The sequence below is a fragment of the Staurois parvus genome, unplaced genomic scaffold, assembly GCF_062004578.1.
Source record: "Staurois parvus isolate SC_StPar_1 unplaced genomic scaffold, SC_StPar_1.0 ptg001072l, whole genome shotgun sequence".
Classification (NCBI taxonomy): Eukaryota; Metazoa; Chordata; class Amphibia; order Anura; family Ranidae; genus Staurois; species Staurois parvus.
Genome location: NW_028318868.1, coordinates 217,974 through 241,953, shown reverse-complemented (window position 1 = coordinate 241,953; position 23,980 = coordinate 217,974). Strand labels below are relative to the sequence as shown.

Sequence of the window (23,980 nt, the reverse complement as noted above, 5' to 3'; positions counted from 1 at the left end):
GTAAGTGGAAGAAAAGGGATGAGGTGCTGAGTCTGCTGCCATTCCAGACTCATACACAGATAATTTTTGACGATGGGGTTGTGTGGTTGGGGGAAGTTGAACGAGTGGTTTGCTTTCTGGACCATGGTCTTCTGAGAACGGATCATTCTGTTGGGAACAAATGGAAACAGCATCATCCTCTCGGGTACCCTGGCGGACTGCTGCAGCCACTGTCTTTTCTTGAGCCCATCCTCTTCTGTCTGGCAGAGAGGTAGGGGTTACCACATCTGTAAAATTCCAGCCCTGCCATTCTGTGGGTGTCTTCAGTTCAACTTGGTCTGAACCCTCTGTTTGTTTTGGTGGTGGTGGTACTACAGGCATCAGGGGTGTGTGGAGGGCCGAAGGTGGTTGGGAGCCAGAGACAGTAAGCACTGGGCACAAGGTGGTAGCTGGTATGAGGTGTGTATGGTGTATCGGTGTACTAAGCCCAGAGTCAACATGGCTTCCGGTGGCCTCACTGAGCGCCGCCATCTTTGAAGAGGGCGGAAGCGGAAGGGGCGAGGCCGGAGGCGGAAATGGAGGTGACTGAGTTGGAAGCATCGGATGTTGCATAGTCAGCTTCCGGTCACATCCCTTGCAAATCTCCTCCCACCCCGGATTCTTAACTGAACACCCCTTACATATCCGGAGGTTCTGACTACACGGTATGCAAAAATCTGGACTCTCGGGGTGGGGCCTTCCTGTAATATACATATACAATTCCCCCGTCCTGATTCAGTTTTTGCTCCACCCACCCCTCCTGATGTAGGGCGCGGGCCACATTAAACCAAGTTTCTGCTGTCTTTAACATGTCATGCTTCACTAGAAGCCCTCTTTCTCTTCTCTTTACACAGCTTTCTCAACTTTTTTTCATACTCTGGTCCCTCTCTCTCCTCCACCAGTTCACAAGCAAACGAACTGTTCTCTGGCTTTATAAGTTTCTGTCCCATTTTGTTTTACTTTCCTCCCGGGGACCCTAAGGTGGTCCCCAAAGCCGTCACTCTGTTCTGAAAGTGCTGTGCCGTGAGACAGTGTAAGTGGAACCCGCGCAGCACTTTGCCCCCCCCCCTGCTTCTCCTCCAGTAACTTCCCTATTTTTCAGCTCCACTGAGAGTAATGCACATTAACCCTGTAAACCAATATATCAGGAGCTACGATTGTCACTGTACCACTACCTGTACCACTTTCACCAATCCCCACTCTTTCGTGGTGTACACCAAACATTAATCCACATACACAGTGTGATCATGACATAGTATTTCAGACACGCCTGTCGGGAGTAAAATGTTTTTTGTTTTTTTTTTTTTAGTTTTCTTTTTCCCCCACAAGCCAATCCCTGGCTGTGGTTTTTTCCCCCGTGTCACCATTACTACGACTATGAGTTTCCCCTCGACAGTCACCATCACTGCGACTGCGAGTGCCCGGCACCCTCTCTCAAATCAGAGTGTATCCTGTCCACTCCTGATGAGGAATATTTTGCCGTAATTCTCCCCTCCCTCACAGGCGCATCAACAACAACCCAACCAATCACACTGGTACACACAGACAACACAAAAGACAAGACATATCACACTGGTAGATGACGTTACACTGACAGGTGGGTTCAAAGGAGCCCCGGGCAAGTATACCTGTCACTTTGCTGATCAACAGAACGGCCAGACGGGTGAGTAGTCCCGCTGGGCAATTCCAGACTACGCAGGTAAGGAATTATTAGACATAAAAATTCACTTACCGCTTTTGGAGGTGATCAGTCTCCGCGTCTGGAATGCTCCACGGTCCCCCTCATCCACTCTGGGTCGGGCTGTGCGGGTGTTCAGAACCCGGGCTCCACGTTGGGCGACAAATGTCTTGGACTCGGTCACTTACAGACCATTTACCGTGATCTACCAGTGAGCCAAATTAATATGAGAATACGTGCACGTGGAAGTAAGACACTGACACTTCGCAGTTTGCCAACTTCCTAAAATTCTGTTTTATTGAGGAACTAACAGTATCATTTATAGGGCATATGATGCAGGCAAAGCATATACATTGATTGGGTGAAAAATCATCATTGTTCTGTCAACCTATATCTGATTGTTTACTTAAGAGAGTAAGGAATTTAAAGAGCAAGATACAGACAGTAGCAAGACTATAAAATTGTCATATTACTGATCATCTAATAAAACGTGGACTGTCAATCACAATCCACTACACCCCTACTAGGTGTGGAATCTGAGGTGTACGTAAGAGCCATTCTGAAAATGTGCAAAATTATCAATTATCAGGAGAATTTGGGGCATATACATTGGTAATCAAAAGATCTTTAGAAGGGAATTTGAGGTGAGCTGTCCTTATTTGTCTAGTGCCATCCTTGTGCACAGATACTAAGTCATTATTAAGTGTTCTTGCAAGAACACTTATTGTTATCTCACATATATATTCTTATTCTTAAGTGTTCTTGCAAAGAACACTTATTGTTATCTCACAAATATATTCTTATTCCGTTTCTTATTATAGCCAAGTTTGCCACGCTAACTCCTCCCACAGTTTTTACACTACAAAGACAAGTAATATATCAAAACGTGCGGATTGTTCCCGATCGGATTGCTATTACTTTGTGGAACGTTTTGCCAAATCGTTCACGAAATATCGCGGTTTTTGTGGTGAAATTTTCCCATAGGAATGAATGGAGCAACTAGAGTGGCAGCAGAGAAAAGCTAGAGTGTGGAAGGAAAAATCAGAACATGATTTCTAAACTGCCATCACTCTGTCATTTTCAAGCCCACCTACACAAATCTTATATCAAAACGTTCAGCTAACCCTGCTGTCACTAAAAATGTTCACGGCTAAGCCATAGTCCTGATAGTTTTCACAATATGACCATTTGTTTGCAACTCACGCTGCCCATTGACTTTCATTAAAACTTCACTCACAGCCACCTGAAATTTTAAGGGACATTTTTAAACTGTGACTGTGCCTTCATTGTTAATATTTCAGAGACATACTATACATCAAAATGTAGGTCTGGTTCTTGTGATTCTCACAATATTAAAGCTCTTCGCATTAGCATTTATACTTTTAAAACTACAAGTGTTTGAAGATGGCAATCGCCAGTGAAGTTTGCAAGTTGGAGCAGTTTAGAAAAGCCCGTCAGCTTCCTGTGACTGAGTGAGTGAGTTGCCATAGCAACCAAAGATGACTCACCAGGCAGCTGAGTCACCGAGGCTGGACTGTGAGCTGCAAAATACAAGCTGAAATGCATTTCTCCCTCTATCAGGCTTGCCATGTGCACTGCTTACATTTCATCAATCACTTGGTTAGGGTTGGATGCAAGAACACTTCACACAATTTCCCCAGAAATTGTACCTTTTCTAGTTATTATTATACAGTATTTATAAAGCGCCAATAGTTCGCTCAGCGCTGTACATTACAAAGGGGGACAGAACATGTGACAGAACAATAACAATACAATGCAAAACATGAGGGGATTGAGGGCTCTGCTCTTTCGAGTTTACAATCTAGGAGGTTAAGTTTTTGTGGAACAGGATTAGTACTCCAGCTTTCCATTCCTAAGCCGCTGAACCAGTCAACCCACCCACAGTTTCTGCATGCAGGAGAAAGCATCCGCTGACAATTGAGTCTCCTGCAGCAGTGATTTCAATTTAAGCTCTTTCAAACGTCTTAGTATTTTTATCTTCTTGGCCAGATTATAAGCCCTTAATGTTCCATGAAATTACCTGCATACCACTTATGACACAATATATGAAAATGTGGTCTTCGAACAGTCATCCTCAGCATTTGATGGTAAAGCCAGCTGTTATACCCATAGACAATGAAATTAATATCTGATATATATCTGACTTAAAGTATTCCCTCAGAAGAAAAGTAACAAAGGAAAAAAAACTATGAAAAGGAACAGTGTAACACAGCAAAAATTGAAAACCGCATATAATGATGACTTCACTTTTTTCCGCATGTACCTTCCACTATCCAGCGAAACCGCTAATGTGTATGGAAGGAAGGGAACCAGGCTGCAGCTCCTCTCTGTAAGCAAGCAGGTAAAAATGGGAGGTCCTTCAACCAGGCCTAGCCTTTCCCAAAAATGAAACTAGTCAACAGTGAGGCTGTTAAGAACAGACTTAACACAATAGCAAACATAAACTTAATACCGCTTACTAATGGTCAAAACAACAGTAGACTGAGTATGAGTCCCCCGGAATAAAAGTGTGGATGTATATCCACAGATGTTGAAGTTCTTACTGAGGAAAAAGAGGTATTAACAAAAGTGGGATTCACCCTAGGAAATGGCATATCTTTTCCACTTTGGGGGGTCTTTCCTGGGGCTGCGCTGCTTCCTAGGCCCAGGTAAGGCCTTATCCTGACTGGCGCCAGCTCCTGCCAATCGAGGTGATAGGGATTGAAGAAAAGTGTGAGGGACCGCTCGGCGACACCACTAGCACTCCACTAATCAGGCGTCCCCAGCGCACGGAGTCTAAGTCCCAGAGTACTTGTTCACCAGGGCCCCTGATGGTGGGGCCGGACTTGGAGTACCCCCGGACCAGGTCGTGCCTACTGAGGATACCCGCCAGTGGTAGGGGTGTTCGCCAGGGGCTCCCACGGGAGAGAGCCTGATATGAGGAAGTCTGGAGATCCCGTTGAGAGGGATGGATGGCTGAGCAAGTGCAAAGTCAGGCAAACCGGGTCGGTAACGATGGGGACGGTGTGGTACAAAGCAGCGGGCAGAGAATAGTCGGGTCACACGCCAGGTCAGCAACAGTAAGTCAGGTCCAATAGGGGGCATCCAGGAGAGAGAACAGGCAAAGCAAGGGTCTGGGCAGGAGAATACAGCAGTGGTCAGGTACAATCCGGGTCAGCAACTCACTAGAAACAGGTTCAGGATGCAGGATAAGACCAGAAGGCACCAAATGACAGCTCAGGGTCATTTAAATATCACGCCCTGCGCTGCCATTGGTGCCCAGCAGGCGGCCGCGGCTTCTACTGCGCATGCGCGAACTCGAACGCCGTGGCTGGCCCGGACCTAGTGCCCGCGTCCCTGCACAGGGCGGCACACTGCGCCTGCGCCGGGACCATCGCTGCGGGGAATCGTGGAGATCCCTGACATTGCCCCCCCCTATGGGCAACCTCCGGATGCCCACCCAATCTCTCCACACCGGGTGGTCACGAAGAAACCTCCGAACAAGTCTGGGTGCATGGACATTATGGGCGGGTTCCCAAGAATTGTCCTTAGGGCCATAGCCCTTCCATTTAATAAGAAATTGGGTCTGGCCCCCCCTTCTTCGGCACTTCAGGATCGTTTCCACCTCAAATTCTTCTTGTCCCTCCACCGTTATGGCCTCCGGAGGTCTGGATTCTCGTTCTGGGAAGGTATCCGGGATCACTGGTTTAAGTAAGGACACGTGGAAAACTGGATGAATTTTGAATGTTTCAGGAAGGATAAGTTCATATGACACCTCGTTGATCATTCGCTTCACACAAAAAGGCCCCACAAATTTAGGTCCCAATTTCTTCGAGGGACATAGCATTCTCAAGTTGGTTGTTGCCAACCATACCTTATCCCCAGGCTGCAGCACCAGATCCCCCCTGCGTTTCTTGTTAAACGCATTCTTGTTGTCCTCCTGGGCCCGAGCGATGGCTTCCTGTAGTACTTTGTTGTTTGAGGAGAAGGAGGTTAATACGTCTTGTGTCGCCGGAACTGGGCATTCAGAGACCAAATCAGGGAGAAAGACAGGGCGAAATCCGTAGTTAGAAAAGAACGGAGATTGCCCTGTTGCTGAATGGCTTGCGTTGTTATATGCAAATTCCGCTAATGTTAAAAGTGGTAACCAATTATCCTGAAGGAAGGACGTGTAGCAACGCAAGTATTGTTCTAGGTTCTGGTTGGTCCTCTCGGTCTGTCCGTTGGTCTGAGGGTGGAAAGCAGAGGAGAGGGATAACTTGATATCCAGGGCCTTGCACAGGGCCCTCCAAAATCTAGATGTGAATTGGACCCCTCGATCAGAGACAATGTCCTCCTGGACTTCATGTAGTCTTACGATTTCTTGGATGAATATTCGCGCAGTCTCGGATGCAGACGGAGTCTTCCTTAATGGTACGAAGTGAGCCATCTTTGATAATCGATCAATGACCACAAAGATTGCGGTGTGTTCCTGGGACGGTGGGAGCTCGACTATAAAGTCCATCGCGATCCTTTGCCAAGGTCGTTCAGGAATCGGCAAAGGCCGCAGCAGTCCCCAAGCCTTGTTCCTCGATGGCTTGTTTTTCTGGCAGATGGTAAAGGATCTTACATAGAGCTTACAATCCTTGGCCATACTCGGCCACCAAAAAGAGCGTTGGAGAAGCTCCAGGGTCTTGGCTGGGCCAAAGTGTCCTGCCATCGGGTGGTCATGGCAATGTCCCAGGACAAGGGTTCGGACCTCTTCAGGGACCATGATCAACCCATCCTTCCATAGGAGTCCCCCCTTGCTCTGGAGGGACACCCCAACTGGGATTGACGCGGCCGTGGATGCCTCCAATAGCTTGGACCGAAGGTCCGTCTGGAGCGCCAAGAAATTTCCTGAAGACAGAATAGTATCAGGTACCGGTTCTTCTTTGGAGTCCTCAAACATGCGTGATAGTGCATCAGGTTTCGTATTTTTAGATCCGGGCCTGTACGTGATGTGAAAAGTGAACCTGGAGAAGAACAGTGCCCATCTCGCCTGCCGTGGGCGTAAACGTTTGGCGGTCCTCAGGTACTCGAGATTCTTGTGATCTGTGAAGATCAAGATGGGGTGTGAGGCACCTTCTAGCAGGTACCTCCATTCTTCGAGTGCTGTTTTGATGGCTAACAACTCCCGATCGCCGATATCGTAATTCTTCTCGGCTGGGGTAAGTTTCCTCGAGAAGAACGCTACGGGATGGAGTAATTCTTTGGTGCCCTTTCGCTGGGACAGGATGGACCCCACCGCATTCTCCGATGCGTCTACTTCCAAGATGTATGGCAGGACAGCGTCCGGATGGCCCAGAATGGGTGCCGAGGTAAAGAGCTTCTTCAAGGCCTCAAAGGCTTCCTGAGCCTCTGGCGAACATCTGAACTGGGTTCCAAGCTTGGCTAACTGAGTTATGGGGGAAACCAGACCCGAGAAGTTTTTAATGAACTTCCGGTAAAAATTTGCAAACCCGATGAACCGCTGGACGCCCTTTTTGTCCGCGGGTACAGGCCACTCCAAAATCGCAGAAACTTTCTGAGGGTCCATTGCGACCCCTGCGGTGGAGATAATCAACCCCAGAAACATAATGCTAGATTGCTCAAAGCAACACTTATCTGCCTTGGCGTATAACCCATGCTGACGCAACCGCCCCAACACCCTTGCCACATGTATCCTGTGATCCTTCAGGGAGGATGAGAAAATCAGTATATCGTCCAGGTAAACGATAACAAAAATGTCCAGGTAATCCCTGAAAATATCATTTACAAAATGTTGAAATGTGGCTGGTGCATTGCACAGCCCAAATGGCATGACAAGGTATTCAAAGTGCCCAAACCGGGTACGGAACGCCGTTTTCCACTCGTCCCCCTCCCTTATGCGAACTAGGTTGTATTCCCCCCTTAGATCAAGTTTAGTAAATATGACCGCAGCCTTCAGGCTCTGAAATAACTCTGGTACCAACGGTAATGGGTAACGATTTTTAATCGTGACTCTGTTCAGCTCCCGGTAGTCAATACATGGTCTTAGAGACTTGTCTTTTTTTTCCACGAAGAAGATCCCCGCCCCTGCTGGTGAAGTGGAGGGACGGATGAACCTCTTCTGGAGACTGTCCTCTATATATTCCTTCAGGGCCCGCAATTCAAGATCAGATAGGGGAAAAATTTGCCCAAAAGGAATCTCGGAGCCGGGTAACAGGTCAATGGGACAGTCATACGGGCGGTGGGGGGGCAGAGTATCTGCTCCCCGTTTACTGAATACGTCCAGGAATTCATGATATGCTGCGGGAATAACCTGTTTCAGATCAGAGTCCCCCTTGGAGCATAGGAGGACCCGGGGGCCTGCCGGTCTCGAAGCGCGACAGTGTTCCTGACAGTATGGGGAAGGGAACAAGATTGACCCGATCTCCCAGTCAATTTGGGGGTTATGGGCCCGTAACCATGGGAGCCCCAAAATGACTGGGAAAAGAGGTGACGCAATGGCATCCAGGCAGAGAAATTCCCGGTGTTGGTTGGCAATGGTAGTGGCAATGGGGGGAGTTTCCTAATTAACCACTCCTGATTTTATCTGGGAGCCATCGGCCAAAAATATGTTAAAACCCCTCTTTCTGGGTTGGAGGGGAATTTTCTGCTGGCGAGCAAAGTCTAAATCCAGGAAACAACTGCATGCCCCCGAATCAATTATGGCTGTCACTTCCACGGTCCTTTCTGGAAGCTGAAAGGAGAGGGGCACAACTAAGTATTGGGAAGGACTGACATTGCCAATAGACAAAGAAGAAAAAGAGGTACACTTACTCATTTTCTGAGGGCAGGATCGTACCATATGACCGGCTTCCCCACAGTAGAGGCAGAGGTTTTGAGAGCGTCTCCGCTGGCGTTCTTCTGGCGATAATTTGGGCCGAGTCAGGCCTAGTTGCATGGGTTCTTGAACATCTCCTGGAAGTGGATTCTGGATACTTGGTCTGGGTGGTTGGCTGGGGCCTTGGAATGGACCCCAGTTGTTTCCGCGACCCTGGCCGGACCTCTCAAACCTGCGTTCCCGTAGTCTTCGGTCAATCTTTATCGTCAGGGCAATTAGGTCCTCTAATGACTCGGGAACCTCTACCCGGGCCAGCTTATCCTTTAGGGGTTCTGATAGCCCCATGCGGAACTGGTGCAGCAAGGCAAACCCGTTCCAGCGTGTGTCCCCCATCCAACGCCTAAATTCTGAGGCCTATTCCTCTGCCGCCTGACGGCCCTGTCGGAGTGTGTATAAGATTGCTTCCGCAGAGGCTGCCCGCTGCGGGTCATCATACAGGATGGCCATCGCTTCAAAGAAATCATTGACTGTTCCCAGGTGAGGGTCATTGTTTCCCCTTAGCCGATGGGCCCAATCTTGGGGTTCACCCTGCAACAGTGAGATTATAAATCCTACCTTCACTGATTCAGTCAGAAAGGTACGGGGTTGAAGTTAAAAAAAATAGGAGGCAGGATTCACGGAATGACCTGAAGCGTGTGCGGTCCCCGTGGAAACGCTCCGGTAAGGGTACTCGGGGTTCCGCCATAGGTAGCGGGGCGGAGGCCCCTGACGCTGGCTCAAGAGCGGCCAGGGGTGCGGAAACCGGGGCCTGTGGGGCTTACATTTGTCCTGCAAGGCTGCTACGGCCTGTGTCAAGTTAGATAGATGCCTGCAAATTTCTTCCAGCGGGGAGGGCCCTCCTCTAGGCTCAGTCATGGCCTTCTGGTACTGTGAGGGATCGCCGGGCGACACCACTAGCACTCCACTAATCAGGCGTCCCCAGCGCATGGAGTCTAAGTCCCAGAGTACTTGTTCACCAGGGCCCCTGATGGTGGGGATGGACTTGGAGTACCCCGGGACCAGGTCGTGCCTACTGAGGATACCCGCCAGTGGTAGGGGTGTTAGCCAGGGGCTCCCACGGGATTGAGCCTGATATGAGGAGGTCTGGAGACCCCGTTGAGATGGATGGATGGATGGCTGAGCAAGTGCAAAGTCAGGCAAGCCGGGTTGGTAACGATGGGGACGGTGTGGTACAAAGCAGCGGGCAGAGAATAGTCAGGTCACACGCCAGGTCAGCAACAGTAAGTCAGGTCCAATAGGGGGCATCCAGGAGAGAGGTCAGGCAAAGCAAGGGTCTGGGCAGGAGAATACAGCAGTGGTCAGGTACAATCCGGGTCAGCAACTCACTAGAAACAGGTTCAGGATACAGGATGCAGGATAAGACCAGAAGGCACCGAATGACAGCTCAGGGTCGTTTAAATATCACGCCCTGCGCTGCCATTGGTGCCCAGTGGGCGGCCGCGGCTTCTACTGCGCATGCGCGAACTCGAACGCCGCGGCCGGCCCGGACCTAGTGCCCGCGTCCCTGCACAGGGCGGCGCCTGCGCCGGGACAATCGCTGCGGGGATCATGGAGATCCCTGACATTAAGATTCTGATTGTAAGTGCAAAGTAGCTGGATAAGCTAATGTAAATCTGATACCTTTTTTTAAAGCACTGAGCAAGCAAATTGATATTCTTTTAGTTTTTGAGACACATCCGCTGAATAATCTGCAAAGATAAGAAGCTTGTGACCCTCAATTTGAACAGAACAGTAGTTGCTGTGCCTGGGTGTACTGTTCCACAGCTGCATTAGCTTGCTACTGCTCATTTTCTAGCATAGGTATACGTTGTTCAGCTGCTGACAGTCTTTGAGATTGTTCTCTCAATTCCTGCCTGAGCTGGGTGATGCCTGCCCCCACATCTGTATCAGTAGTGGGGGATAGAAGAGCAGCTACAGCCTGGGCAACTTGCCTTGTGAGTCCTGCTGATCCACGGCCAACATCTCACATGGCTCTATGCTGTCTCCTGAGTCTGCTGTGGTGGCCATCTTTGGATCCGAGGCTGCCTGCGAAAGTGACAAGTGGCGGGATCAAGATTGGGAGTGGGGCTGAGAGAGATACCACTCCAGTGGCAAGGTGCAGAGCTGGAGAAGAGGATCACCGGCGATAGGAGAGCTGCCCCAGGAGTTTGTATGCAGGCTAAAGATAAGGCTATAACGGTGTTGCTGGTTCCCCTGTCTGCTACATGCGGTGCCAGAACCGGAAGTTGAATGTTTTGATAATAGGGCATGGTTTATAATTGTGATCCAAGCTTATGCACCCTATGTCTTAGCACCATCAATATACTCTTTTTAACACACCCGGAATTGTTGAATACATGTGGCTGCTAGTCTGCAATGCAGTGGAGTTTTAAATTGTAGGCCGCCAACAAGGTATATAGCAATTTATTTTACAGGTTGCTTTTATTTTACTTTCAACCATGGGTCACTTGTACACTGCAGCTTGAAAAAGCTCAGAACAGTGTTTTTTTTTACTGACCTAAAATGCAGCCCATTGTTTGCAATGTGCCTGTACACACAGGCACGTAAACAAGTGCTGCATATCCTTGAGTAAAAAAAAAAAGGAATAGAAAAATTTGCATTCCTGGTCAGTAATTTGCGCTGGTGTGGGAAAGTGCGCACAAATACGCATATATGAGCAAAAGTATTAAAGGATTTTGCCTAGTAAAGTATTGTGCATGGAAATGCATGCAAATATGTGCAAAAATACACAGAAAACAAATGCCTGAAATTGCATCTAGAAATGCTGATGCTCAGATATTAATATCATGTGTAAGAGGCTCAAATCTCTTGATAAATAAAGCTTACATTGATAAACCACTCTGTTAAATTTAATAGAGAAAATTTTAAATTTCAAACACCATCCTTTCCTTACAGATCAGGCTTTTCTACAGTTTTTTGGAGACGAATTCTTGCGTTTACTCATTACAAGATTTATATTTTGTTCAGCAACACTTAGAATGCATAAAAGTTTCAAGGTGAGTGTTTTGATACATTTAGTGTATATGACAGTTGTATCCGTTTGCATTACATTGTTTTCTGCTATAAGGCAATGCTTTAATGGACGTTGGGTACAGAAGAGCCGACATTAATTATATTGTCTTGCTTGCATTATGAGTAATTTTTCAGTAGGGTAAACATGAGTTCAGGACTGAGGCTCAAACTACTTTTTTAGACTCATGAGAGTTAAAACACAACCAAGCCTTAACATATCCCTAAACATTATACACTACAGGTACACCTCAACTAGCACTATCTGGGGTCACATACCTGTATTTGTTGTGTGCTCTGCAGGTTTCCATCCTAAAGTGTCAAGGGAATGGTCAAAGTTAGGTACGAGAAGAGAGAAAGAAAGCACTTGGGGAAGTGCAAATCTTCTAATCCAGACAGGAATCACAGGTGTATCATGAGGCTCCAGGGATCCCAAATGTTTTCAAAGAAAGCAATTTTATCATATAGGATAGTCGAAAGGCAATCATTAACCGTAATCAAAGACCGCTTGGCCTTCAGCAGTTTAAAATGGAATTGTGGGTGATTTCCAAGACCTAGCAATAGAGATTGTAGCCACTACAAAGATAAATGCTATTATTCTGTCCCCTACACTGGGTGACCCAATAGTGCTTGTTGTGGGGATTTTATGAGGTTTACTTGGGCAAGAGAGTTAATAAAATTGTAGGTGTGTAGCATAATCTCTTTATTTTTGGACATGTCCACAACACATGGTACAACACAAAGCTGTACTCTCCTGGCCATAACTTCCAAAACATTGTGGGAGGCAACTGGGACTCACAATGTTACTCTTGCTGAAACCATATACCACCCCCCTACTTTATAGTTAGCTTCTGTTGTGGGTATTAACCAATGTCTTAGACTGCGTCATCTTACACTAGTCTTCTAATTCAAGTGTCTCACTCGTGTTGTTCCCATTTTTCCATAAAGAGCAGTTTGGTGGATGCAGAGGTTAATATGTTATAAATCTTATATATGTGAACCTGTATGTTTATCAAAACTCCTGCATAGGTATTCTATTGATTGAATGCAGTTAGGTCAGATGTGCATTTTAGAGAGGCTAGAAAGAGTGATGTCTGAGTACAGTGATCACTTTCTGTATGTATTAGTTTGCATTCTAATGCAGGAATTTTTGATAAGATGCCCCATCCATCACACAAGTCTGTTATGTGTAGCTCGCCTTTGTTGGTCCACCATGTAACGTTTTGGGGAGTGAAACCCGAGTTTCAGAGCAATGGGACTAAGGAACTATGCATTGCTGCTAGGCTATCCCAAAATGTAACTAGAAAGACAAGATTGGACATAAAGGCTTTTATTAATTTACTAAGAATTGAGTCTACCAACAGACGCTGAACATTCAGGCAGACTCAATTCAAACAATATAGACCTGTCAGTCTTCTGAAAGGTGTCTAGCAAACTCATTGAAAAGTGTCTACTTTGTAGACTCTTTCCTGTTAGTAAATGTGGAATCGCATCTGGCACATTTTTAGGTGCAATACCAAATATGTTCGCTAGGTGGCGCACAACGGCTTTGCCCCCTTTCTTCTTTTTGCACATGAGAATACTTATAATTTAAAGTAAAAAGTACACCTGTATTTTTTTTTTTTTGGGTTGCTGTTTCTCCAAAATGATCAGACAACTAATGCATTTCCTAATGTCATACATTCTATTTTCAAATGTCAAACATTTTCACACTTATATCTAATAATTGGGAATGTCTACTTCTAATTTCCCAATATAATTATATATCTTCATTCTCTTTAATCATGTAACTATTCTATGTTAAAGTAATAGTGCAACGCTATAAATGCATGTTATCAATCATAAATGCATGTAAAATCAAAAAAGTGCAAATAGTGCAAATAAGTGCAATAATGATGTCAACTGGTAAACGGTGCTAAAAAAAGTTTATATAATCATTCCTGAATAATGGAATGTCCTTCGTGTGAGAGTATCAACTCAGAGAGTGCCTATGAATGTGCCATTTTTATGGTTTATCCGTGACGGACAGTAGTGCAGACGGTTTATCCGTGACGGACGGTATGGTGGACAGTCCTCAATGGCGGTGGCATGGCGTCAGCAATAGGGCTCCACTCAATGCATTTCGTGTACCAACATGCCCTCAGGGGAACTCCAATAGGACGTGTTGGTACACAAAATAGATTGGGTGGATCCCTATTGCTGACGCCATTGAGGAGTGTCTGCCATCTTGGTACTTACTTTGCTATTATTTTTATTACTCCACATGGATATTTTAAATTGTTACTCGTGACCATTATAATAAAGTACTACACTATTAAGCACCTTTCTGCCTCCTGTGACTGAACTAATTCCTCCCCAGGACCATTTTGGCACTCACATTGATGGATGGATGGAGTTGGATGACTAGCCCATAGCTGCCAGCATACTGCTGCAACCCCAGATGTGTATAACCCATGCGCATTAATATTTTTGTTCTGGTGAGTGTACACCCGTCCCAAGGGTGGATTACCTTTCACGAGTCCATGCACTACTGTCCGTCACGGATGAACCACACGTGTCATTCATAGACACTCTCCGAGTTGGTACTCTCACACGAAGAACATTCCATTATTCAGGAATGATATGAACTTTTTTTAGCACCATTTACCAGTTTACATCATTATTGCACTTATTTGCACTTTGTTGACTTTACATGCGTTTATGATTGTTAACATGCATTTATAGCGCTACACTATTACTTTAACATATTTCTATTCTGGGACTGTTGCCAATACCTTGAGTGCTAGCTGCTACCTTCATATCTATACAGTGGAGCAAAAAAGTATTTTGTCAGCCACCAATTGTGCAAGTTCTCCCACTTAAAATGATGAGAGAAGCCTGTAATTGGCATCATAGGTAGACCTCAACTATGAGAGACAAAATGAGAAAAAAAATCCAGACAATCACATTGGCTGATTTGGAAAGAATTTATTTGCAAATTATGGTGGAAAATAAGTATTTGGTCACCTACAAACAAGCAAGATTTCTGGCTCTCACAGACCTGTACCTTCTTCTTTAAGAGGCTCTTCTGTCCTGCACTCATTACCTGTATCAATGGCACCTGTTTGAACTTGTTATCAGTATAAAAGACACCTGTTCACAACTTCAAACAGTCACCCTCCAAACTCCACTATGGTGAAGACCAAAGAGCTGTCGAAGGACACCAGAAACAAAATTGTAGACCTGCACCAGGCTGGGAAGACTGAATCTGCAATAGGCAAGCAGCTTGGTGTGAACAAATCAACTGTGGGAGCAATAATTAGAAAGTGGAAGACATACAAGACCACTGATAATCTCCCTCGATCTGGGGCTCCACGCAAGATCTCACCCCGTGGGGTCAAAATGATCACAAGAACGGTGAGCAAAAATCCCAGGACCACATGGGGGGACCTAGTGAATGACCTGCAGAGAGCTGGGACCAACGTAACAAAGGCTACCATCAGTAACACACTACGCCGCCAGGGACTCAGATCCTGCAGTGCCAGACGTGTCCCCCTGCTTAAGCCAGTACCTGTCCGGGCCCATCTGAAGTTTGCTAGAGAGCATTGGGATGATCCAGAAGAGGATTGGGAGAATGTCAAATGGTCAGATGAAACCAAAATAGAACTGTTTGGTAGAAACACAACTCGTCGTGTTTGGAGGAGAGAGAATGCTGAGTTGCATCCAAAGAACACCATACCTACTGTGAAGCATGGGGGTGGCAACATCATGCTTTGGGGCTGTTTCTCCGCAAAGGAACCAGGACGACTGATCCATGTACAGGACAGAATGAATGGGGCCATGTATCGTGAGATTTTGAGTGCAAACCTCCTTCCATCAGCAAGGGCATTGAAGATGAAACGTGGCTGGGTCTTCCAACATGACAATGATCCCAAACATACCGCCCAGGCAACGAAGGAGTGGCTTCGTAAGAAGCATTTCAAGGTCCTGGAGTGGCCTAGCCAGTCTCCAGATCTCAACCCCATAGAAAACCTTTGGAGGGAGCTGAAAGTCTGTGTTGCCCAGCGACAGCCCCAAAACATCACTGCTCTAGAGGAGATCTGCATGGAGGAATGGGCCAACATACCAGCAACAGTGTGTGCCAACCTTGTGAAGACTTACAGGAAACGTTTGACCTCTGTCATTGCCAACAAAGGATATATAACAAAGTATTGAGATGAACTTTTGATATTGACCAAATACTTATTTTCCACCATAATTCGCAAATAAATTCTTTCCAAATCAGCCAATGTGATTGTCTGGATTTTTTTTCTCATTTTGTCTCTCATAGTTGAGGTCTACCTATGATGCCAATTACAGGCCTCTCTCATCTTTTTAAGTGGGAGAACTTGCACAATTGGTGGCTGACTAAATCCTTTTTTGCCCCACTGTACCTATATTTATATTTATCTTGTGTAATACCATTTAATAGTCTATATAATTTTACCAGCGCTCGCTTTATCATTATTTTTAAATAATGTAACTATTCTACCTTGCAGCTCAAACGCTGTCTCCTACAGTGGCTTAGTGGTTAGAACTCAGAACTTACAGCACATGGATCATGGGTTCAAATCCCATGGCTGCACCTGTCTGCATCTCAGTTTGCATGCTTTCTCTGTATGGGTGTGTTTCTGCCAACACTCCAAAGACATGCTGTTAGGTTAATTGGGCCTAGTATATGTCCAAAAGTAGCTGTTTTTGTAAAAAAAAACCAAAAATTTGGTCCTTCAATCGGCCGACGTTACCACCAACGGTAAAAAAATCGGGCGATTTTCGTCCCGTCTACGGCTGGCATTTTTACTTCTGTCCCTTGCAGAGAGCTCTGCTATTATATTTTACATGAAAAGTATTGCGGTTGCAACAATGTATCCATTTGTATCCATTTCAGATACAGATGTTTTTATTCAGATACAAATAGATACATTGTTGCAACCGCAAAACTTTTCATGTAAAATATAATAGCGGACTGGAATTCTTCTTCTTTTCTTCTTCTTCTTCTTGCAGGTCACGGCCCTTGCGCAGATTTTTTTGCGGTAAAACGATTCGCCGATTTGCCCATCATTGCCGGGATAATCAGCTGATCGTCAAAATCGGCCACGAATTTTCCAACTTTACCGATTTAAAAAAATGTGCCAAAACCCCGAAAAACGGCCAACCAATTAACCCACTAATGGTGCAAAAATTGGCCAATATTTTTTTCGGCGGATTTTCGACCCATCTATGGCCTGCATTAGATTGTAAGCTCCTTGACATTTGTGAATGCCCAAAATATGGAGATCAATTTCCAGGGTTCTTTCAGTGCCAGCAATATCGATCGATCAATCAATTAAGATTTTGGCTACTGACTAGAAAGTGGAAAGGGAGTGAATCTTACCTGCTTCCTGTTCTTCTGACAAGTTTGAAACTTTCTATTTTCCTTCTGTTTATATTTCATTACAACTTATTTTTATCTTCTCTAAGGCTACGTTCACACTAGCTTTGTCAGCAGGCATCAGACAAACCGCCTATGAAAATTCTGCACATGGCAGCACACAGTGCTGTTCACACTGAAGCGTTAGCATTGCGTCTCGGCAAAACTGGCGCCTCATGTCGAGTCAGGAGGAGTTGAAGCCTCCCATTCAAGTCTATAGGACCGCTCCGCAAATGCCTGGCAGACGTTTGCGGTTTGGTTGAGAGGCATTTTCAGAGCGTCAATACCATTTAACTTCAGGCGTTTGTGGTGCAGTTTTAACGCTTGGTAAGTGCTTATCACATGCCTCAAAACTGCACATAGGGAGTTTGTGGAGCATTTAAAAACGCTTCCCAAACACCTGTCAAATGCTATAGGGCCGTTTGGCAAGAGTTAGAGATAAAGTCAAGTGTGAACGAGCTCTTAAACCTCTCTCCTTATACAACTTGACCCCCTCCCCCACCCCCCCATCACCTGTTCTATCTGCAAATCTATGTATCACCGCCCCACTCTTTTTATTTAACTATTTATTTAAGTTAATGTGTCTCATTTCCTATCACCTCCAGCTCACATCTCGCATTATTATACGATTCCTGATTGTATCTCACCACTAGTCTGATTGAATTTACAATTCCTGGTCAGTCCCATGCCCTTACTTATAATAACCTTTAGGGCCAGTTCACACTACATGTGTTTCAGTTGCTTTTTTTGCATCCAAAACGCACAGAAAGAAGGTTATATGGTTGTCAATGTCATAGTTCACGTCAGCGCTTGCAGTTCCAGTGCGTTGCAGGTGCTGCCAAAAAAGTCGAACAGGCTGCATTGTTTATACATAGAACTGTACTGGAATGCGGTAAAACACCCTATAATGCACTAAAACACATGTCCCTAATTGTCCCTAATTGCCCCAAATGTCCCTAATAAATTTAAGAAAAAGAGAGGGGAAAAAAATTAACTGGAATGCATAAAAAAATGCACTGGAACACGTCAAAAACGCATCCAAAATGCACTGGAACACACCAAAACCGCATCCAAAATACTCTGGAACATGCTAAACATGCATCAAAAAAGTGCAAGCAAACACGCATCTTGAACACATCTAGACTGTGTTTCTATTGTGTGAACTGGCCCTTAGGACTTGTTCACACCATTTGTGGTGCAGAAACGCATGCAAGGACATGTTTTTTCCAGCACAGCAAAGAAATGTAATGCCCTCTGCAGATGTGCGTGGGTACCATGAAGAAAACTTAATTGAACCTCCACACGCCTAGTAAACACAGATGCATTCACAGCCACCAAAACGCATGGCACCACACTACTGTGCGGTTAGGTGCAACACTCTTTTAAAATAATATGCCTGCAGTATTTTTGCATGTTCCCACACGTTAAGCAGCCCCTTTAAATTAATGAGCTGAAGAAAAAAAAAAGTAAAAAATGCCCCATTCACACATGTCCTCTGGCCTGTACAGCATGAATGAGTGGGTTGTTCATGTGGCTGGAGCCACCTGTTACATTATGGGGACACAGCAGCTGTATGAACACAGGTTTTAATCTGACAGGTGTGAAGGCGTGGGGAAGTGGCCCTGAATGCTCACTGTCTGTGTTCAGGGCTGTACACCTGCACCCATATGCTTGTCAAATTATGACCTGCAGCATTTCCATTGTGTAACATAGGTTGCTTGCAAACGGTGATAGCCACAAAAACAAACCACTTATTCCCACTCTACAGGCCACAGCACCCATGAGCCCCAGGACCTCAGTTACACACAGAGCTTTATTTATGAACCCAGTACAGTTTTATCATTTAGATTTCACAGGAATATGGTTGGGATTATGTCCATTAATAATGTTTTTAGTGTATTTTTACCATAAATATAATTTGGATATTTTCTTTGGCGGTGGGGGGCTGTCAGGTATGCTGTACGGGGCCCCGTGATATCTAACAGTGGCCCTGGGTGTATGCTTGTGTCTGTGCCACCTGTATAGTTAGGAATAACCTTGAACCTCTGCTATGTACCTCAATGGATCAATGTTTTCAACTGAAAATACAACAATTATTAGTAATGAGGATCAGCTCCTTGGTGGAGAACAGCGATCTCACCATGTCCAGATGTGGTCTAGAATTCCACAAAAGAACAATTCACAAAACTAACAAATAGACTTGCAAATTACCACTAAACTCTCCTAACTACACTCCCATCCACTAACACTCCCCACTACCACTTCTGGGTGTGTGCAAACGTCATGACATATTTCTGGTATGACAGCTGCTCTAGCGCCTCCTCCAACAGCCGTCTTGGCGTTTATTTGTGCACCATAGCAATTTTACATGCGGCTCCATTGTGTATATAACATTCGCAAATTTATGTTTGCAGTTCTATTGTGGATTTGGCATTGGTGAATGTATGCTTGCAGCTATACTGTGTATATGACATTGGCGAATATATATTTGTCAGTAAAGGCCCAAAGTCAACATAAATTGAGGGCCCAATTTATTACTGTTAAGAGGATTGTAGAAAAAGAATAGCTAGCTGCACATTGAACACGACCTATTCATTGGTACATAACATGGTCTTGTGGTGCAGTAGGGTGCTTTGGTTTGTTAGTTTGGACATACTTGCATATGTGCACTCTAACAAGGAAGATTTGGGCATATTACATAGCTAGCAAAAATAAGTGTTAAGGGGTGCTAGTACATTTATTTTTGGTACTTATATAGCGTTGTCAATTTATGCAGTGCTTTACATATACAGTGGGGATCGAATGTTTGGGCACCCCAGCTAAAAATTTGTATTAATGTGCATAAAGAAGCCAAGGAAAGATGGAAAAATCTCCAAAAGGCATCAAATTACAGATTAGACATTCTTATAATATGTCAACAAAAGTTAGATTTTATTTCCATCATTTACACTTTCAAAATAACAAAAAACAAAAAAATGGCGTCTGCAAAAGTTTGGGCACCCTGCAGAGTTAATATCTTGTACTGCCCCCTTTGGCAAGTATCACAGCTTGTAAACGTTTTTTGTAGCCAGCCAAGAGTCTTTCAATTCTTGTTTGAGGTATCTTTGCCCATTCTTCCTTACAAAAGTCTTCCAGTTCTTTGAGATTTCTGGGCTGTCTGTCACGCACTGCTCTTTTAAGGTCTATCCATAGATTTTCAATTATATTGAGGTCAGGAGATTGTGAAGGCCATGGCAAAACCTTCAGTTTAAGCCTCTTGATGTAATCCCCCGTGGATTTCGAGGTGTGTTTAGGATCATTATCCATTTGTAGAAGCCATCCTCTCTTTAACTTCAACTTTTTCACAGATGGCATCAAGTTACCATGCAAAATTTGCTGAAATGTTATTGAATCCATTTTTCCTTCTACTCGCGAGATGTTCCCTGTGCCACTGGCTGCAACACAACCCCAAAGTATGATTGATCAAACCACATGCTTAACAGTTGGACAGAGGTTCTTATCATTAAATTCTGTGCCCCTTCTTCTCCAAACATACCTTTGCTCATTCTGGCCAAAAAGTTCAATTTTAACCTCATCGGTCCACAGAACTTGTTTCCAAAATGCATCAGGCTTGTCTATATGTTCATTTGCAAAGTTCAAACGATGATTTTTGTGGTGAGGACGTAGAAGAGGTTTTCTTCTGATGACTCTTCCATGAAGACCATATTTGTACAAGTATCTCTTTATAGTGGAATAGTGTACCACAACTCCAGTGTCTGCCAGATCTTTCTGGAGGGATCGTGCAGTCAAACGTGGGTTTTGAATTGTTTTTCTCACAATCCTGCGAGCTGTTCTGTCTGATATTTTTCTTGGTCTTCCAGATCTTGCTTTAACTTCCACTGTTCCTGATGACTGCCATTTCTTAATTACATTCCGAACAGAGGATATTGACATCTGAAAACGCTTTGCTATCTTCTTATAGCCTTCTCCAGCTTTGTGAGCGTCAACTATTTTCAGTTTTCTAGACAACTGCTTAGAAGAACCCATGGTGCTGATTGTTGGGGCAAGGTCAGATGAGTCTGGGCATTTAAAACCTTTGAGATTGACATCACCTGGTCTTCCCAGATGACGATTGAGAACAATCCATGACACTGGCAGATCTCAGCTTGGCAAAGGGGGCAGTGCATGCTATAAATTCTGCAGGGTGCCCAAACTTTTGCAGACGCCATTTTTTTGTTTTCTGTTATTTTGAAAGTGTAAATGATGGAAATAAAATCTAACTTTTGTTGACATATTATAAGAATGTCTAATCTGTAATTTGATGCCTTTTTGAGATTTTTCCATCTTTCCTTGGCTTCTTTATGCACAATAATACAAATTTTTAGCTGGGGTGCCCAAACTTTCGATCCCCACTGTATACATGTTGTAAATTCACATCAGTCCCTAACCCTCAAGGGGCATACAATCTAAGGTCCCTAACTTACATTCATACATATACTAAGGCCAGTTTTGACAGGAGCAAATTAACCTACCAGCATGTCTTTAGAGTGTGGGAGGAAACCGGAGGAAACCCACACAGGCAGAACATGCAAACTCTAGGCAGGAGGTGCCATGGCTGGGATTCGAACCAACAATCCTAGTACTGCCAGGCAGAAGTGCTAACCATTTAGCCACTGCTACATTCAACTAGAACATGAAATAATCCCCCCAAAAAATACATAGTCAAAATGTTTATTGATCAAATACACATTCCACATTTAGTTGGACAGCAACAACAAGTAGGTACATTCAATTTCTTGGTGAAAAAAAGCAGGATTGATGTTGCTAAAATAGAACGGTCCTCCTCATAAGAGCTTACAATCTAAAAGATTATACTTCTAATGAACTGTGCTTTCCCAGGTTACAGCAGGAAACAAAATGGTTAATATGAATCACTTAGGCTTATCCACAAAACAAGCTGCAGATCAAAATATCAATATAACAATACATACGTGCCAAAATAAAACACCTTCCACCTCCCCAAATCCGCCACACATACATTTCTCATCAGGTTTGTCTGAAAACTGCATTTCAGTCTAAATAAAGCAAACTTGGAAAAGCAGAGCAATGACATGTGTTAGGATTACAATGCAAAGATAATAAACACACAATCATTGTACAAGAACACACAAACACACCTTAGAAGGAAGAACATGCAAAACATTTACAGCCCACATCAAAACACAGAGGAGTTTGGTCTGAGGCAATTCACCACAATATCTCTTCCTCCCCCAAACCACCACAGACAAGGACTTGCAGAAAAAAATGTGGCCTGTACAAGGAAAAAAATCACCCACTACTGCATCTCTTTATATGAGGTAGGCCACACCCACCACTGTCATTCATTTGGTCAGAGAAAGTGTTTGCACCTGATTAATTCTCTTCCCACCTGCATTAACCCTTGGTATACAGACCCCATAAATCAGACTCAGATAGAAAGCCACAGTGAAGTGTACCTGTGCAACATACAACAGAACATTGAACAGGGATGTGAAAGGGAACCCTATTGGCAGTATTTCTTGGCCCTATGGGCACAATTCACTCCAGATTATCGCATGAGTTAAGGCAGTCACATGACCACATCTCGCATGCAATACTGAAAATGTCAATTCACTTTTGCTAGTATGCGGCATTTACCATAAATCAGAAAAACACTCAGGAAATCAAGCATAAAAAGGCCTAACACCCCGATCACATCAAAGCCGATTTAGAAATTGTGTGACATACAGTGAAGATGCCGATTTCCTTGCTATTTGCAAGACATCTGACACAGATATCTATGCAAATCGCCACAAAAGTAGTACATGTACTACTTTAGAAATCAATGTCAGAAACGCACCCATGTGACTGCTCTAATAGCAGACAATAGGTTGCGACTTGAGATACGATTTGCAAGTCGCATGTCATGCAAATCACATGCCAAGCCGCACTCAATGTGACCGCTATTAGAGCGTTCATATTGGTGTGGTTCAAACTTGGTTGGAGCTGCAACAATTTCTAAAGTAATGAATACACTACTTTTCATGCGATTTGCAGAGAGATCTGTGTCAGATTTGTTGCAAATAAATCACTTTAAATCAGCATGTTCCCCGACTTTGAAATCATGTGACTTCACTGTAAGTCTCATGATGTGACCGTAGTGCAAGTCGCACCACTTCAAAATCCGCTTTGATGTGACCAGAGTGGCCCCCAGTCACATCTGGTGCAATTTGGCATGCGATCTGCATGCTAGGCGACTTGCAAATCGTAGGCCAAGTTGCACCCTATTGTCCACTAGAGGCTCCATTCACATCCAATCTGATTTTGAAATCATGCGAGTCGGCTTCACTGTAAGTTGCCCAATTTCCAAATCAGATTAGATGTGACTGTGGTGTTAGCCCCCAGTCACATCGGGTGCAATTTGGCATGTGATTTGCAAGTCGCAGGGCAAGCAAATCGCCTGCCAAGTCGCATCCAGGGTGCACGATTTCAGGTGCGATTTGGGAATTGAAATTGTACCTGATATCGTGAATGAATGTGGATGTGAGTGTCTTAACGTAAGCGATTTGCTGCAGCACACTTTCAAAAGTAGTTCTTGTCTAACTTTTTCAGCATTTTGTAGCGATTTCACATATAGACTACAATAAAAATCGCAATGCAAAACACAATTGAAAACGCAATAACTCATTGGTAAATCTACAGAAAACACAGTGAAATTGCCAACAAAAAGCACAATTTTAAATCGCATCTAGTGTGAACCAAGCAGGCAATTCAACAAAGGAAATAAATCTTTGAAGGCATGCGGTATCTGCATGCTCGGATAAGGATCTGTTATGGATTTGGGGGGGGACTCCATGCCATTATTTTATTTTTTTATCCTTTTCTCTCTCTCTCTCGCTCTTCTCTTGGTTTGACAAGGGGGTGGAGTACAAACCAGCATTATCAAATCAATCATTAGTCCAGGCCCTTATCTCATTCCATCATT

At 44.5% G+C, this 23,980-nt stretch overlaps 1 protein-coding gene across 15 annotated transcripts in view; it reads left to right on the top strand.

Annotated features, from left to right (window-relative positions):
* SCAI (suppressor of cancer cell invasion) overlaps positions 1 to 23,980 on the top strand; it is a 1,319,466-nt gene that overhangs the window by 1,085,551 nt on the left and 209,935 nt on the right. For 14 of the 15 annotated variants that reach the window (XR_016307572.1, XR_016307574.1, XR_016307571.1 and 11 more), the window contains one exon: positions 11,457 to 11,557. Coding sequence is in view for 10 of the 15 variants with exons in the window: in XM_089658464.1 (XP_089514590.1) it covers positions 11,457 to 11,557 (101 nt within the window). In the remaining 5 variants the exon portion in view is untranslated. Of the gene's footprint in view, positions 1 to 11,456; positions 11,558 to 20,858; positions 20,886 to 23,980 lie in introns of those variants that run through there. The other variant, XM_089658466.1, reaches the window with a different exon arrangement.